At 42.4% G+C, this 19,453-nt stretch overlaps 1 protein-coding gene across 4 annotated transcripts in view; it reads right to left on the reverse strand.

Moving 5' to 3' along the window:
- PDE9A (phosphodiesterase 9A) overlaps positions 1-19,453 on the reverse strand; it is a 98,922-nt gene that overhangs the window by 53,203 nt on the left and 26,266 nt on the right. For all 4 annotated transcript variants that reach the window (XM_030577067.1, XM_030577076.1, XM_030577059.1 and 1 more), the window contains 2 exons: positions 6,247-6,301; positions 5,317-5,387 (listed from right to left, as the gene is read on the reverse strand). In XM_030577067.1, coding sequence (XP_030432927.1) covers positions 5,317-5,387; positions 6,247-6,301 — 126 coding nt within the window. The remainder of the gene's footprint in view (positions 1-5,316; positions 5,388-6,246; positions 6,302-19,453) is intronic.

The raw sequence follows: 19,453 nt of genomic DNA on the forward strand, positions 1-19,453 counted from the left end.
AATGTTGCTAGATTAAGTTTTAGACTTTTAGATGCATGTTTTCATTTTTATTTGCTTGTAGCCCTTTCTAACTTTATTCCTTTTACTTAGCATCACTTAACCTATGTCCTGTTGTTAATAAAGTTGATCTTTTTTTTGAAGGGCCAAAATCCATTTGCTGTGCATGTAAAATCTTAACTACAGTTTCTTCTAAGAACTTTTCATATAGGCCTGGATGAGGACTAGCAATACATGGCTAAGAGAAAGCTGGGGTAAACAGATAACCTTGTGTGTTTCAAGTCTATGAGTGAAGTCAGCATAACTCTGAATGTAATTGGATGTCCTTATCGCGAGTTATAGACACATGAAGTGCTGAGAAAGGCCTCATGCTTACTCCCTAATGCAGGGAGGAGATAGTGATACAATACCCCTCAGATCCCAGACAGAGTTCAGGGAGAGATCTAATATAATTGACATAAGTTATGACACCCTCTCCTCACAGATGTATGCCAATCCTAGCCCACAGAAATCCAAGGGTAAACTAATAAACAATTGTTATTGTTAAATACTAATTACTGCTTTTTTGCTTTAAATCCTCATTCCCCTTCCCAAAATTAGGATTTAACCTATACACTTTAATAGACATAGTTTGAGGGCAATTACCTGATTGTCAGCTATATGTTAATTTGAGCTGTGGGTGGAGCCATTATGTAATCTTTTAGACCATTGGCTTATTGGCCTTATCTTGTCTTGCTGCTAGAACCTATCCAGGGCTTGGGAAAACCCATCCCCGTCGCTTCTCTCTGCCCAATGAGCACCCTGTATAATCTATTGTAATCAATTGTTCTGCAATATCTCTGAGCCTAATAAGCAAAATGATACTCCGCCAGCGCTGTGCATAATACACTCTTGTGCATGACTCTGCATGGTGTGGATTATTGTTCTTTCAATTTTTAACTATAAACCAACTCAGAGCTGTGTTTAAATGGAAGAATGCATTTACCCTCGTTAAATTAATAAGTTGCGATGTGCTTTTGTGTCTTCAGAAGAACACAGAAACCTTATAATTTCTCTGAACTATCCAGGAAAGGATGGATATTGCAGAGCGCACAGTTTTGTGGAAACAAGGCTGGAGGAAGCTAGAGTGGGGCTGTAGACAGGGTGCTGGTGTCAGAGCTGCTGAATTAGGGCTATCTAGCACATAAACACTTCATGGTGTGACCTGCATGCTTGTAGGCTGTTTGTGAGCGTCCCAGGCTGGGAGCTACAGCAGCAAAGCATCGTAAGGCACTCAGGGTGGCAGGGCAAGTGGTGACATAACCCCTCACTGGTCTGGATTGGACCCTGAACCATGTGACAGCAACCTTTTGTTATCTCCTCCCATTCCTGCTGGCCTGCCAGTGCTGAAAGGATGTGCATGCAGAGCGCATCTGTAGCTGGGGTTTAGTAAGCCACCTGGGAGACAGCCAGTGGAAGAAGGAAGCATTTGTCTGGCTGGGATAGTTGGATACAGCACTCACTCTGGTGCTTGCTCTGTACACCAGTTTGATGGGGAGACCCACAGAAGTGCCGGTCTCACCTGCTCTGGTCCATGGATTCTGGCAAGCTGCTGGTACTAGCCTAGAGCGAAAAGGTATTGCTGCAGCTGTGATGTGGCAGAAGGCTCCATCAATTTCTGTCTTAAATTTCTGCCTGTGGAGCATATAAATGAGAACTTGACCCTGTCAAAACTGTGCTGTATGCTAGTGCTTTATGTGTCCTATTGCCCTCTCTTCCTTAGGTCTATTTTATGCACCACACAGGGTGAAAAAATAAAAATCAGACTATATACAGAAAAATGCTGCTTTGAACTTTACTTTCTTGCTGCAGAGTAATGAAGAACAATAAATTTTACTGTTAAAACAATAAGGAAGAATAGAAACAATAATAGAGCCATGCAGTGTTTTAATCTGCAACCAGGAAACAGGGGATGAAAGGCGTGGGTGTTCTGTGTTTACAATTCCAGTTTCGGCCGAGATAATTTAAAGCCTCTGCCTCTTTAATAAAAAGCATATGTAGCCTTTCTTGTCTAAACCATGTGAAGTCACACAAAATATATGTAGTCTATTTTATATATGCAGTACATTTATTGGTATGGACAATATAGTATTTTACATTTTACTTATATTACATATTCAGAATCAGTGTGTGTGTTGCAGCTAGAATAGGAACCACAGTAGGTGAAAACCTGCACTGATATTAATTAGGCTTTTTCCTTTGACTTCAGTGAGACCCATATTTCATACAGTGTGAGAGTACAGAAAGGGAAAAAGAAAGTGAGATACTTTCAGTATATTGGCAATACCTTGAAAACCTAAAGCTACTAACGGGAAGTCTGGAGTATTCAGTGAGAAGAAGATATTCAGTGGTATTCTCTTTAATATATGGTAAATGTATTAATGAAAGAGGTTGACAATAAGGGGAGGGAGTATAAATGAATAACAAGGGTTCTGATCTGTGCAGATATCCAGTATAACCACATAAGATGGAAGAAGTTAACGACACTATCCTCATTTGATTATTTTTTTTGAAGTAGTAAAAAATTCAAGGAAAGAGACTATATTTTACAGGACTATCCTCTCTTTATTGAGTGTAGGCACTTATCTTTTGGAACTGTATATCACATGAAAGTGAAAACACCACTATAAATATATATCTATCACATCCACATCCAAACAGCCAACATATTTGAAAAGTACAGTATTAAGGTTGAACAGTCAAGCATTAAAAGATAGGAAATTCCAGAATTAATTCTGCTCCCTTGTGGGTATGCAGTATGATACAGTCTTCAATTACATGATCACATACTATTTTTTCCACAGGCGCTCTTCCTCATTTAGTGCACAGGATGGGCAGTGCTCATTTAATGAGCAGCTATTTTGTTTTCTTTTCATTGTTCAATATGTGGCCCCAGGCCTGATTTACTGCACACTATTCAAACCCTGCTCTGAATATACAATGATTAATTTCCTCATTGGTTTTCATGCTCATCACTAGGTTATCTGAGTGCTTCACAAACAGTACTTTACCTTCCCAATCCTCTGTAAGGTGAGAGAGTGGGATATTATTATCTCCATTTTACAGATGGAAAACGGAAGCACAGCAAGATTAAGGTAAAAAGTTTCATTAAGGTTCACTAAGTTTCGGTGCCCAATTTGAGATGCCCAGGACCTCATTTTTCAGAGTGCTTAGCATTCTGTACCACTTTATATGTTCACCTTACACCTCCCATTGACTGCTGTCGCAGCTCTGAATTCTCAGCACTTCTGTAAATCAGATCCCAAGGTCTCAAGTCAGGAATCCAGAAAAGGAGGGACACACTATTGGTGATCACCTTTGAAAAGTGTGGTTTAAGTGACTTGCTCTGGGGCAGAGGAAGGGACAGAATCTAATTCTCCAAGCCAGCATTTACTACTGTAATCATGAAAACATCCTTCTTCTTCCTGCAGTCCCCTGCCTCATTCACTACACACCTTCCAATTTCTGTAACAAATAAAACACAAGTCCAACAGACAACATTTTCTTTTACTACACAGCCCTGATTCCTCTCCAGAGCTGGTCTATCCTGTGTACTAAATGAGACAGGGGTCCTGCAGAAAAATAAAATAAAATGTGATCATGTAATTAAGGACTGTATCATAACGCATACACACAAGAGTGCTGAATTAACGTAGCACAAGCCACCGTAATTCTGGCATTTCCTAACTTTTGAGTGCTTGACTTTGCAACCTTATATTGTTCTGTTAACATAGTGGTGTGTGTGTAATTTCCTAGGTTTTTAAAAAAGCAAACAGAAAAAACAGAAATTCCATCATGTGGCATCTTATTGACACCAACATGGGTCATTAGCTGGACTGGAACCTTTACATTCACCTTACATAACTCTGCCACTTGAGTTGATAGACTAACCAATAGTAGTAGATTGTCTTCTCCCATGTGGACCAGCAGACGAGGGGGACAGGACACTTTGCCAGTGGGTTTCACAGATATTTGCTGGCAGCAGAGGAAAGGTGAGACTCAGGAATCCTTGGTTCCATGTCAGGCTCTGGACCAGAGTGTGCTATGGTGAGCACAGACTTATGTCCGTCCCCCATAAACATGACCCTTCTACCCCATCCCCTCCAACATGTCCCTGTCCCAGCCCTCTCTTCCCCATCCCTTGTTCCTCATTCCCATCCAAGTCTCCGCTGCTCTAGCTTCTCCTCCCAGGCCCACTCTCCTTGCCTAGCAACTCCAAGTCTCAACTCTTTGGACTCCCTGTACCAGTCTCTCCCCCACTCCCACAGCCACTCCCAGTTCTCCTCCATAGCCCAGCTCTTTGTCAGATCAGTCTCCCCTCCTCCCACATCTCCTTATCCTAGTTCCATTGGTTCCCAGTCCCAGTCTCCTTGTCCATCCAGTCCCAGTCCCCCCCCCACAGCTTCTCTTCCAATCTCAGCAGTCCCTGGATCTACTGGCTCCCAGTTCCCTCCTGTTTCCCTTCCTAGCTATCACTCTGCCCCTCAACTTCCAGTCTCTGTTTCTCTCTTCCCCCTGCCAGTCTCCAGTCCCAGTCTTCCCACGGGCTCCTTGTCACCATCTGCTCCTTATGCTTCCCCTGCAAGTGCGGCTCTTGTCCACTCTGCATTCAAATTAGGCATCTTCTTCCTACAGGCTACCTTGTCATTAGCAGCAGAAGGGTGTGGTGAGACAAGCTGTCTGCCCTCAGTTTCAGTGTCTGGCCCTGCTCTGGCCCATGGCAGCTCAGAACTACAATCATACAGAAAATCCCGCTAATCACTGGACCGGAGCATGCTCAGTACAGATGGAATATTTGGGGAATTTTGCAGCTAAAATTGAAGTAGTCTCTACTGAGCATGTGCAAACTGTGATTTTTCAAAGACTTATTACTTGTCCAAATTCGGGCAAGTTTTCATAGGGACAGAAAAAGGCACATTCTGACATATTTCAAGTCCCTTCTCCAAAGCATAGGGGCACTAAAGCTTGTCAAGGAAAAGGTCACCAGCATTTTTTAACATGGACAAAACACCATATTTTCCCCTAGCCTTCTTCTTGGAAATGGCTGAACTTTTTTTCCAGAACAATTCAGCCTCAGGCAAAGACCCAGCATGGAAAATTTCAGCCCAAATATCTGAAGTCTTGTAAATTTATAAGTAATTGAAAACAGGGTGATATAATGAGAAGTGTCAGGAGACTTGAATAATGGGCAATTCTACCAGACCCTTGTATTATAATTAAACAGATGTCAATTTTATATATAGTAATTCCTAATTTTGTTAAAAAATTGAGGACACTTACGTTCAACCTTTTTCTCCAGCATTGCCAAGTGATTTGCTACTTCAGTTTTCAGTTCATTGATTTTAAACACCCTGGGGAAAAAAGTCAGATATGAAATATACATTTGTATCTATATGTATACAATAAAGAAAAGATTTTGTACTAGAAACCACACACCAGTTTCAAAGGGTAGACCAAGGAATGACATTTAACATCAAGTAAAGAACAGCAAAATCTGTGCTGAATGTACAACCTTGAAGAAAGATGTGCACATTCAAAGGCTCTGGAGAGTCCATGTATATTAAAAGAGAATGCTATAGTTATAGCTCTGAGAAAATGAAGTCATATCCCATCTTCCAGTAGATACTTGTTATCATGTCCCTTAGGGAAGCAAAACTAAATTGATGGTGCTTCAAGACCAGCATTCAGGTATCTGTACACCTTTGAAGCTCTTTTTTCTTTCAATCATATTGGTGGCTTACAGAGATATAGTAGAATTAATCCCTTTTACTGAAGCCAGTGAAGATAAAATAAGCATCTGTAAAAACATTCAGAATTGTTATCTGATGGAAGAAAAATGTGCACATTAAAATCGATGAACAAGTGCTGAGCCTACAAAACTAAACAAAGATGCACTTTTTTTGCTGCCAATAAGATGATGGAAGCACAATTAAATCAATTAACCTTTCATTTCTTGTGCAAATACCATCCAAATTCCCTCTTGGCATAAGCCTTGTGCATCTCCTCGTTGCAGTCAATGGGAGTTGAATGGGCTGAGTCCGGCAGTAAGGCTGGAATTGTCAAGAGTTCTAAGGGCATGAGGTGCCCAACTCCCTTTGAATTCCAGTGGAAGTTGGGTGTCTCACTTCTTTAGCCCCCTTTGAAAGCCTTAGCCGGTGTCAATAAAAGAAATAGAACTTTGCATTCATAATAATGATGTAAAGTTTTTACCTTGAGAATTGTTCAGCAATCTGTGTCAGTACACTCTGGAACAATTCCTCTTTCTCTAAAAAACAAAATAATGGGAAAACATAGGATGCGACACAGAAGAAGAAGGCAGTGAAGTCTGACACTGTATGCATTACTTCAACTTTAGGGCTTGGCAAATGCCACCCACCTGCTGCAACATGTGGGGGAACTTGATGGAGCCACTAGTGAAGGGGGACAGTCCCAGCAGTGAGGTAGGGAGCTACTCACGGAAGGACCTCTCCCTTGGAGTCTCTGGTACATATTGGCCAGTTGGAGGGGAAAAGGGTGCTGATTGGCTAGCATTCCCCAACTCCCAGGATTTAACCTGGAATGGGGAGCCATGTGGAGCCTCTTTGGACTTCATTCCTGCAGCCCCATACTACCCACCCTGAACTAGGAGTGGGAACCTGGCCTGAGAGATGCTGCAGGCCTAGCTGATCGTCTGTTTAGGGGGGTCAGGAAAGATTTTTTTCCTCCCATGGGCCAACTAGCAGAGGACCAGAGAATATTTTGGCTTCTTTGCAGCACCTTCAAGCCACAGTGGGTTAAGTAGGAATGCATTTGGTACTTAAAGGGAGTACTTTGAGTTGTTGATTTGTCACAATTTGCAGCTGGTTTCCCACATGGTTGCAAGGATAAAATAAACAGTTCCCAGAGATAAGAGACCTAGGATTTTGACAATGGGTTTTTGGGACAAAGTGAGACCTTGGGGCCCTGCGGGCAGAGTCCCCACCCTGCTGCACCCTTTGTTCCCCTTGTGGGAGTACATTGTGCTGGAACTCAGAATGAGCTGAGTCCCGGGGGGTAGACTGAGGAGTGCCTACGCTGAGTTATGAGTGATGTGGTCGGAGCCCTAGAAATCTTGCACTGGAACCAACTAAATGCCTGGTATAGGCGAGCAGGGGTGATGGTGGGTAGCATCCCTCCCCTCTGTTAAAGTTTAATAAGATTTGTAGCCTTTGGCTTAAAATCCATCCACGTGTCTGTCCTGTTTTTGTTGTGGGTCTGCATCAAAGAAACATATAGCAAAGCAGCTATTCTGGTGTATTGAATATAACCATTCGTTTTGGAACAGAACATAGATATGCCAGTGATGGTACCTTTCACTATATTTGCTACTTCCTTGGTTCTACCACAGTCTCATGTCCTCTGGCTACAGGTTACAGCCAAGGTTTTCAAGAGAGGCTGATCATTTTGGGACACCCAACTTTAGATATTTGAAAAATATCTGATTTCCAGAAAGAATTCTGCACCTATCCTCTGACCATTTGGCCCCTTTCAGGTGTCTCAGGGTGGACACCCAAAACTGGAAGCACCCAAAATCACTAATCGCTTTTGAAAATCGTGGCCCACTTTCCTCCTTCTGGTTCACACAGGTTGCATTTACACTATAAACACACCATGTGAAGAACCCAGTAACAACATGTTAATGCTTCAACGTGGCTAAAGCACAGCTTGGGATCACACTGTAGTCCTATCTTTGGCACGGACTGTAAAAAGCAGCAAAGTTCAGTAACTTCTTAAATCTAGGAACTGTCATTCCATAACCATGCTGTATTCTAGGGTAGGTAATAGTATCAGAAGCATCTTCTTTAAAAGGGCATAACACACCATTGCTAAATAAGGTCATTTTGCAGAGTTGGAGCTGGCTGGTTGACTGTGGAGTCTGTAGTTCATTTCAGCCACTGCCTGCAAAAACACTCCCCAGATATTGGCCCGTCCTCCATTGTTCTTAACTATAATGTGGAAATAAACTGCATTACAGGAAATATAAAATCTTGACCTTTCTGGAGACCTAGGAAACCACTAGATCCTTTAGTTTGTTTGTTTTTTCTTTAAAAATTTTTAGGTAAATTTAGTGCTCGTGCAAGTTATTGACTAGTAGCATGATCTTAAATCAGGTAGAGTGCAAACAGCTGTAGCGAAAGTCTCCCACACGATACAGTAAATGGACCTCATGCCTGACCTGCAAATCTCTTTTACTTACTTCCCCAGAGACTGCTAGTTCTGCAGTGGTTTTTTGTTTTTAAACTTGTCTGCAGGAGGAGAGGAGACCACTATATTCATTTGCTTTTGTAATCCAAACTAGGATTAAAATTCAGGTCCCGAAACAAGAAAAACCAGTCAGTGTATTAATTTACTCTATTAGCTTTACTCCAAGAATCCCATTCTAATTTTCTAGAAGACCCGACACATGACATTGAAAAGGAAGTCAAACTATAAATGATAGGATAGCACTAGGGTTGCCAGGCATTCAGATTTCGACTGGAATGCCCGGTAGAAAAGGGAACCTGGTGGCTCTGGTCAGCATCACTGACCAGGCCATTAAAAGTCTGGTTGGTGGTGCTGCGGGGCTAAGGCAGGCTAGTCCCTACCTGTCCTGGCACTGCGCTGTGCCTCGCAAACGCCTGCAGGTCTGGCTCCTAGGCTTGTGGGCTGGGGGCTCAGCACGCTGCCCCAGCCCTGAGCACTGGCTCCACACTCCCATTGGCTGGGAACCATGGGCAATGGAAGCTGAGGAGGTGGTGCCTGCAGGTGAGAGCAGTGTGTGGCGCCTCCTGGCTCCCCCACCTAGGACCTGGACCTCCTGGCTGCTTCCAGGGCATAGCGCAGCATGAAGCCAGGACAGGCAGGGAGCCTGCCTTAGCCCCACTGTGCCACTGGCTGGGAGCTGCCTGAGGTAAGTCCACACCCAAACCCCAACCTCCCACCCCAGCCCTAAGCCCCCTCAAACCCAAAGCCCCCTCCTGAACCCCAACCATCTGCCCCAACCCAGAGCCCCCTCCCATATCCTAAACCCCAAACTCCTGCCCCAGCCTGGGGCACCCTCCTGCACCCCAAACCTCTCATCCCTGGCCCCACCACAGAGCTCGTACCCCCAGCCAGAGCCCTCACCCCCTCCCGCACCCCAACCTCCTGCTCCAGCCCAGTGAAAGTGAGTGAGGGTGGAGGAGAGTGAACCACTGAGGGAGGGAGAATGTAGTGAGCAGGGAGGGAGAGGGGCTTGGGGAAGGAGTGGGGCTAGGGTGTTTGGTTTTGTGTCAGTAAAAAACTGGCAACCCTAGACAGTACTGAGTGATTTGATCAGGTAGCTAGAAAACAGCAAGTAAAATTCCTTGTTTTTGTACATATTAAAAAACAGTCTAAAACCTACAGAAGTGGTGTCCATGTTCACAGGTAAAACACATTGCTAATTCTGCAATGGGAGGAAAGCAATACACCAAACATTGAGACCAATTCTTACTGAAAGAGAGAATTCTAGCCCTTTACTGTTCTTTATGACAAGACAACTACAGCAAGTACATTTTAGACACATAGGAAAGGTTCACACTGTACCTTGGCTTTACAATGCTTAGTACGGTACTGCGGTGGTTGACATGATAGCAAACCTTAAGACAGATAAGTAAGAAGCAACTTTCCAAGACGCTGATATTTGATGGAATGAAAGACATTCAGGATATACTTGCCTTTGACAATTTCCAGTAAATAATTATTGCAATAAAAACTAAGAACTACCATACTGGGGAAGACCCTTGATCCAACTTGTCTAGTATCCTTTCTATTCCTGACAGTGGGTAACTGCTCTAGTTATGAAATGCCATACTATAGGGACATTATTTTTTATTTATGCTTATGCCCTGAAGCATGAAATGTGATAGCCAAATTACATCCTCCCTAGTATAGCTGCAGAAGCTATATCCATCACCTATATCTGCACACATAGATCTATAATCTATATGTACACCCTCACATGCACATATTATATATATATATATATATATATCTTTTATACACACACACACACACACACACACACTATATATATATATATATATATATATAATACACACACTATATATATATATATAATACACACACACACTATAAAGGGCAGATCCTCAGCTGATATAAACTGTCATAGCTCCATAGAAAATCAATGGACCTATGACAGTTTACACCAATTGAGGATCCGTCCCAAACTCTTTGTTTTGAGCTATTTATTCAAATGTTATGTAACCAATAGAGAAGAAATCAGCAATAGACATTTTAAAGTAGAACAGGCCTATAATTCTAAAAGTAAATCTTGGGTAAACATTTTCAAAGCATTTAAATGACTTACACGTCTAAGCATCATTTTCAAAAGTAATTTAGGTACTATTAAAAATGGTACCCCTTAACTCTTGTCAGAAATGTTATGATCCTCACTGGCCTTGATATCCTTTGCTGGCATTTGGTTTGGTTTTTAAGCTGTATTTACTGACATTCAGTAAACTATAATATGTATGAAAAAGAAATAATTTAGGACAAGAGTCTGTAGCGCGAATGCAAATTAAGTAAGATGGAGCATTTGATATAATATTAAACATAAATGTGTCCAAAGTTTTGGATTAAATGAGGTAAATCTAAAAAGTAAACATGGAAGATGTATTGTTGTTGACATTGCTTGGGAGATAACCTACTTCTACATTAGATTTTTCTACTCACGCTTTAATTTTTATCTCTGTGTACATGGCTTATGCCTTCTTCCCCAGTCAAGCATGGACTTAAGTGAGAAGCATTAACACCTATGCATCCCACCTGCAGTAGAGACCACCTAACTAGTCTGTACATTCTGCTTTACCAATATGCTACAGGCAATAATTTATTCCTTGCATCATCATAGTGCCCAGCAGCTCCAGTCAAGGACCAATCATAGTCCCAGTATTTCCAAGTAAAACCCGAATCACAGAGCCGTGTTCTAAACCATTGATAATGCAGCAGGACAGCAAAGTCACAGTGAGCAACTTGCCTTGTACTGCACAAACATCCTTAGGATAAAGCAGATAAGTGTCTAATCCTGAAGTGTTACTCCTGGGGGAATTCTCTGCCAAAAAATTAAAAATTCTGCACACAATATTTTAAAATTATGCACATTTTATTTGTCATAATAAAACAATATAATCACACCAATTTCAATTATTTTGGTAATTTATTTCAAAATGCCTGTCAGCAAATTTGTCTGTTACAATACAGACAACAAAAATGATTCAGGAAATGTTTTTAGAAATAGATTCATTATTTGCCATATTAATACAGAACTCTGAGTAATAATTAATTTAAACTACAACACAGAACCATATTCCCATATTCCTCAGAAGCAGTACAAAGGTTTGGGGGAGCCCATGATAACAAAGGAGCTGAGGGAGAGGGAAGTAATTGCTGGAGGAGGCTGGGTGTGAACTTGGAGGGTTGTTGGGGGTGTGGGTGGGAGATTGTTAGAAAGCGTTCCCATGTAGACCCTGGCTGACCCCTATTTTCTCTCATTCATTCAGGCACATCTGCCCCTGTCCACATGTGTCCCTGTACCCCACTCAGCCAGCCCCCCCCACGTGTCTCTGCAGTCCCCTCACGCTGCCCCAGGTGTTCCTGTACCCCCATTCTTATTCAGTCCCTGCTCCAGTCTGTGCTCCCCACTAGCCCTTCTGAACCCCAATCTGTGACCCCCCAGCAGCTCCATGTGCCACATCCTATTCAACCCTCCATTCCCCTTGCCTTCTGACCTGGCCCCATGGACAGGGCACTGTCAGGAACGCAGCCTCTTCTCTTCCCTTCCCTATTGGCAGTTCGGGCTGCTCGCACCCCAGGGTGGCTGCTCTCTGTTCTGGCACACAGTGGCCCCTAGTGGGTAAAAGGCATAACTGCAGCACTTCTTGGCAGAATGTATTTTCTGCTGAGAAAAAAATATTCTGTGCTGCACTCGAATTCTGTGTGTACGCAGTGGTGCAGAATTCACACAGGAGTAGTCTCTACACAGCAAAAACTCCTAATGGAGTAATGGGAATCTTGCCTACATAAGGATGGCAGGATCAGGTCACTAAATTTATATTATATGGTAACATATTAATTTATTTATTTAAAAAAAACAGACTTTCTTTAAAAAATCCTTAATATACTTTAAAAAGTTGCTAACCTTTAAAAAATGTAAGTGCATGAAGTGCTAATATGAAGTGCCGGGTTCACAGCTCTGGAGAACGGAGTCCTCTGAGTATCCATAGGACAGGGAGAGCACTAGCATTTGCAGTACAAACTTCCCAAGCACTTTCCCCTGAAAATCAAACCTAACCCTTGAAAATCAAACCTAACTCTACAGCCTTGTCTACAGTAGGTAATAAAAATGTAAAAATGCTGTATTGCCCGCACTGGTTCAGCTCCACTGTTGTTAGCAACTTTGGAAGTCCTAGTGTAGACAGCTCTCTCGTCTCCAGCAGCTGTGTCAATTAAACTTGCTCTGCAGAGTAGTTCAGGTCTCCTTTATCTAGTAAATCCCCAGACTCTTTGCTGAGATGAACCACAAGACCGTGCAATTAGTGTTTGAAAGAGCAAGTGCTTCTTAAACAAGACACTGGATTTCAAGAAATAGATTCTTTTAGTCAGTTTTAAAAAAGTAAAATGACAAAATGGTGCTAATATAATCCCCTGTCTTCCACAAATGAAGTCCAGTAGCAATATGTTATATTTCTCTCAATCTCTCCTGGAAATGCAAGATAAACATTTTATATTCTCTCATATGTTTTAAATATATTTTTAATATATTGGCACACACACATTTATACCTTAAGCATAAACAACATATTTGCATTTCTAACAGCTGCCTCTTGTACTTTTCTGATATATCAAGATGTATCATAAATATAACATACACAATGCAAAATATATGTTTGGGAAAAGATTTGTTCCATTACAGGGAATAGTTTTCAGTTATCCCAGAAAGGGTATAAAACTGCTGTTGAAAATCAAAGAGCTGAAACAAAACAAATAATACTTATTTAAGATACCAGGAAAGCTTCATCTCTACTTACCATATACAATGCCTGGAATGCTACAAGTCCAGCAGTAATAATAAATACAGAAACCCGTGTACCCTGAATTCAGCACCTCTCAGATCTGTCTCAATGGCTGTAGCATGCAAGAGACTGACAAGTTGCTTTTAAAAACCAGCTCAGTAACAAAACTAGATGTTCTATTTTCACTCCTTCCGCCTGTCAAAACTCACTAAGAGTACCAGGACATTCTAATCCAGGGAACAGTCAACTGCAATGTGATGTTTATAGATGTAATAAATGACTTTCAAAACAAAATATATGTTTTATAACCCTAGAATACAGTAAAGATATGACTAACAATGGCACTTCCTCTCATTTTAAAGAGACAAAGCACCATTTCTTTTAAACATTTTAATCAAGAATGCTATAATTTCTTGTTGCAAAAAAAATTTGAGATTTATGCAGACACCATTTATAATACTCAAAGACATTTAGGACCCTAGTTCCCATTGAAATCAATGGGTGTTAGGTGTCTAAAAACTTTTGAGGATTTGCACTTCTGTGTCTCAGTTTTCCATCTCTAAAATGAAGATAATAATAATCCTTCCGTTCTCCTGTCCTCTGTTTGTTGTGTCTATTGAGCTTTTTTGGGCAGGGAATGGCTCTTACTATGGGCCAGATTGCAAACTCCCTTCATGCTGAGTACTGCTTTATGCCATCAGTAATCTCATTGATTTCATTGCAACTCCTTGTGTAACTCAATGTGCATCAGGATATCACAATCTGACCTTACATGCATGCACACTGCATAGCACAATGGTGTTCCAGGCTTTATTAGGGCCTCTAGCTCCTACTGGAACACAAACATGAAATGTAATTGTCACCTTCATTCTGAAATTCACATTTACAAAAGTGGATACAGTTTTGCAAGACAACGTTTTTGCATAATTTGCAAAGGACTTCAGTTTTGCTCCCCAACATTTTGCAAGTGAAAACCAGAAGGTTTACACCTACCCAATGATATTGCAATAAACTAATGCTGCACAGTTTACAGGCAAAATTCAACTCTTCCTGCACCTATCTGTTGCCTATTCTTCACTTGCTCTGTGTAGAGCTCTTGGCAAGGTTTCTTGTATGACAGCAATGGGAATTCATCCCCAAATGAGGGCATGATATTCAGCAGTGCTTCCACAGCACAGATATGAGATCTGCAATATAAGATCAGAGAGGAGGATTTTAGGTTGACTTACTGGGGCATCTGCACCATGCTGGGTCACTCTGCCATCGATTTAGCAGGTCATCTCCAGACCCAGTAAGCCCTGGTCTACACTGGGTTGGGGGTCGACCTAAGATATGCAACTTCAGCTATGAGAATAGATTTTTGTAGCTGAAGTCGGCGTATCTTACGTCAACTTACCTGGCAGTGAGGACAGTGGCGAGTCGACCGCTGCCGCTCCCCTGTCAACTCCGCTTCCGCCTTTCGTGAGCTGGAGTTCCGGAGTCGACGGGAAGCGTGTTCGAGGATTGATTTATCCACGTCTACACAAGATGCGATAAATCGAACCCTGATAGATTGATCACTACCCACGGAAGATCTTCCCTAAATCACTACCCGGTGCATTGATCACAGCAGTGTTGATCCTGCAGTAGTTTAGACATAGCTATTTGTGGAGGGCCTTACTCCTGCCTCTGGCCCCAGACAGCTACTACAGCCATGGGGAGGCTGAAGCAGGGATCTTATAGACTTTAAGGTCAGAAGGGACAATTATGATCATCTAGTCTGACTCCTGCACAATGCAGGCAACAGAATCTCACCCACCCACTCCTGTAACAACCCCCTAACCTATGTCTGAGCTATTGAAGTCCTCAAATCATGGTTTAAAGACCTCAAGGTGCAGAGAATCCTCCAGCAAGTGACCCGTGCCCCATGCTGCAGAGGAAGGTGAAAACCCCCAGGGCCTCTGCAATCTTCCCTGTAGGAAAATTCCTTCCTGACCCCAAATATGGTGATCAGTTAAACCCTGAGCATATGGGCAAGACTCACCAGCCAGCACTCAGGAAAATTCTCTGTACTAACTCAGATCTCAGCCCATCTAACATCCCATCACAGACCATCAGGCATATTTACCTGCCTGGGAGAGGGAGGGCTAGCTCAGTGTTTGACCATTAGCCTGCTAAACTCAGGGTTGTGAGCTCAGTCCCTTGAGGGGCCACTTAAGGATCTGGGGCAAAATCAGTACTTGGTCCTGCTAGTGAAGGCAGGGGGCTGGACTCAATGACCCTTCAGGGTCCCTTCCAGTTCTAGGAGATGAGTATATCTCCATTATATTATATAATCAAAGATGAATTAATTGCCAAATTTAGGCTATCCCATCATACCATCCCCTCCATAAACTTATCAAGCTTAGTCTTGAAGCCAGATATGTCTTTTGCTCCCACTACTTCCCTGCCCCCAAACTTCACTCCTCTAATGGTTAGAAATCTTCATCTAATTTCAAGTCTAAAGTTCCTAGTGTCCAATTTATATCCATTTGTTCTTGTGTCCACATTGGTACTAAGCTTAAATAATTCCTCTTCCTCCCTGATATTTATCCCTCTGATATATTTATAAAAAGCAATCAAATCTCCCCTCAGCCTTCTTTTAGTTAGGCTAAACAAGCCAAGCTCTTTGAGTCTCCTTTCATAAGACAGGTTTTCCATTCCTCGAATCATCCTAGTAATCCTTCTCTGTACCTGTTCCAGTTTGAATTCATCCTTCTTAAATATGGGAGACCAGAACTGCACACAATATTCCAGATGAGGTCTCACCAGTGCCTTGTATAACAGTACTAACACCTCCTTATCTTTACTGGAAATAACTCACCTGATGCATCCTAAAAACGCATTCACTTTTTTAACGGCCATATCACATTGGCGCCCCATAGTAATCCTGTGATCAACCAATACTCCGAGGTCCTTCTCCTCCTCTGTTACTTCCAACTGATGTGGATCTTACCACTTAGCACCCCTTCCTACTGACTTGCTCATGGAGCAGGAGGAGTAGCAGGCAATTTGGTCCTGCTCCCCTGAAAAACAGTTAGAATTGCAATCTGAGCAGGTCAAAGCAGTGGGTGTGGGGGAAGGCTGGCTTACCGCACCACACTTCTCTAGGTGGCCAAGCAAGGCCTGTGATAATCTCGCCCTAAGGACTAGAATCAGGCTGGATAATTTCTGCCCTATGGTCCCATCCTCACCACACGTACCGGAGCTTGTGCCTCTGCCCAGCTCACAGTCAGGATTTCTCTCAAGCATTTTATTTGATAAGGAGGATAGTCCTTCCAAATGTAAAAGATTCGAAGAAAAAAAGCCTTAAAAATGTGCACAATGAGAGCTGGTTGGGATTTTTTTGACAAAATGTTTTTTCATTGGAAAATACCAATTCATGAAAGCCAAAACTTTCCATGGATGCAAACCTTTGGATGGGAATGTTGCTGAGGTCTAAGCTGGAATTTCTGGGAACAAGAGAGACGCTCCGCATAATAGTCAATTGATTAGGGCCCTTACCTGGGATATGGAAGACCCAGGTTCAAGTGCCTGTTCTGAGGTAGAGATGCCTCCCACATTCCAGCTAAGTCCCCCAATCACTGGACTATAAAGTCAGTCTCAATTTCTCATGTTGGACTTTGCAGAAATAATTAATAATCACAGGACCAGAGAACTCAGGCAGAGCATAGGCTTAAACCCGCATCTCCCAGGCGAGGACCCTAACCACTAGGCTATTCTCTTGCTCAAGGTCTCTTGCTCTGCCTCTCGGAAAATTATTAAAAAGTCATAGTTTTGATCCACTGCAGAACAAAAACAAATTCTGAAACCTTGAAATTTTTCACAAAATGAAATTCTTGTTTTGTAGTCAGCTCTAATTTGGACCCCAAATCCACTGCAGTTAATAATCTAAGATTGCTCTACAAGTTCATTAGGGCTGAAACTTGCAAACTCTTCCTGGGGTGAGTAATCTCTTTGCAAGTTACAGTACCTGCTGTTGGATTTACACTGGCATACCCGAGATCAGAGTCCAGCCCACGGGCTACTTGTGTGAGTAAGTTATGTAGGGAATAGCTTTGCAGGATGGGCATCTTTTTCCTGAAGACATTGTTTAGAATGAGCATGTCACACTCTTGCATAAGTTTTAAGAGTTATCTTAGCTCTTAATGAAAATAGATCATATATGTAGATTCAGGCATTGTGACAAGTTTCTGTCATTTCACAAATAATGAAAAGGTACAAGGAAGATAGGTCTATATATAACCATTCAAAAAAATCTGTGGGTCTCACTTATATATCATCAATGGGCTCATCAATCAGCAAGGCAGGTATATAAATAAATTTGCACACAGGTCTCCTACCAGGCAGCTACATTAATCATGGGCTACAGAAATCATGGACTTTCTTCCATATGAGTGGTTGATAACAAGCTAATTGAAAAGACAAATAAAGAGCAACTGAAGTTGGAAGCAAAGATGCATTCTTCGCCCTTTGTCTGGTCAACAGACTATGAAATGGACTAATAATTGTTCCTAATGCTGAGGTTCTGTAGAAAGAAGTGGTAAAAGGCACTGTGTGTTGGTCTAGATCTCACCTCAGTTGATAAGACAAAGAGTCTACTGACCTCTTTGCATTTCAATATGCAGTCCAAGTTTGGCATGAGGTTATTTTGTTACCCTTTTCCCAAGAACCTGTCTGACTGAGCTAGTGATAGTGGCACTAGGAAAGGCTCAGAAGTGAATTCAGTGCATCTAAGCAATGACAGATCAGAGGCCTCCAAAAGAAAATGCTAGAGCAATTTAGTTTTATTGTTTTCCTCAAGGGTCAGAATTCTGTAGGATTTGCTCTTCAGCATAATTTAACAGGCATCTATCGTATTAAGAAGTGCTTGAGCTTTAGTTGTTGCACAACCCTACGGTCATGAATCTGTGAGTCCTAAGACCATTTTAACTTCAGGAATGAGACAGATTTCTGCAATGTGAAGACAGTAAAGCTACTTGTGATAGAACAGTACTCACTGGAGTTGATGGAGGATGCCCCTATTATGTGACTGCAGTCCTGACCCACGTGACTATGGCCAGGACAAAGACTGGCCTCTTACCAGTACTCCTGTGCATCACACCTTTACACCATGTCTGTACTACAAACTTTGGTTGATGCAAGTTATGTCAGAGTAAAGCTGCTGCAGTTCGTGTAAGCTTGTGCATGCATACTTGTCTCCTTGCATCGGCACTGTGTGGTAATCACCAGGAGTGCTTGTACTGATGCACAACTACTGGTTCAGCAGGTGCAGAATGACAGTTGAATGTACTTTTGGTAGATCCGGGGGTCGGGTGGGTTTTACTCACAAGATTGGATTTCAGTGAGAAAAACATCCCAACAGTTATAGCTGCCTGCTGTGCCCCTGCATAATAGCTATGAAGCAAAGGGGAAAATGTTGCTGCTGGAGTGGAGGGTTAAAGCAGCTGTCTGCCAGACACAGGGCTGCTAGAAGATCTCAAGGTGGAGCTATATGGCCAGGGAGGCTTTTGAAAGAGCACCTTTTTATCAGTGAGCCACAGTAACGTGGTGTGGTGAGCTGTGCTCTACCTGGCCCTGCAGTGTGAAGGACTGTTAGGAAGTTGTAGGACGCTGGTGTACATTCTATGCATATAACACTGTCAATATACCTATTCATTTTGTGCTGCTTGCTGTACATTTATGATTATTACACTGTGCGTGTTTGTCACTGATCCTGTGAGTTGTATCACACTATGCAGGAACAAGTAAGTGGGTGCTTTCAGAACTGCTAGGTACTCTGCAGCGTATGTTATGAACTGATGATGTTCCAAATAACTGAATTTTATTCAGTAACAAAACCAATGCCGAGAAAAATCTGTGCAATTTAAAAGCAAATACACTCAAAACTTTAATAAATTAATAGAACAGAATGTATCAAGGGGAAAGAACATTCATATCCATTTGTGCTACACATACAGTTTCCGTGGCTTTCACAGGTCAGTGCATGTGAAGCAGTGGTTGTCCTTAACGTCCCCTGGGCTGGTAGGGCTGTAATCCCTGGTGCCATGTGGAATGTTGACGGGGGGGCTGCAGGGAAGTGCTGTAATGGAGTTTGCCATGGACTGCAAAGGGAGGTGGCCCCAGGATTGTTGAACCCGTAGATCCACAAGAGTCTGCAGAGTCTGTGTTTGCTGCCAGAAAAGCCCCATTAGGTCCTGATGCATCTCCCTTTCCTTTTCCTGCTGTGAATCCTGGGCTTTTCTTCTGTTCACACTTTCCTTCTCCCGGCTGTCTGCAATGTTCACCTTCCAGGCCTTTTGCTCCCAACCACATGCAGCACTGGCTTGCAGGATCTCATTTAACAT

Source organism: Gopherus evgoodei, chromosome 1, assembly GCF_007399415.2.
Source record: "Gopherus evgoodei ecotype Sinaloan lineage chromosome 1, rGopEvg1_v1.p, whole genome shotgun sequence".
Lineage (NCBI taxonomy): Eukaryota > Metazoa > Chordata > Testudines > Testudinidae > Gopherus > Gopherus evgoodei.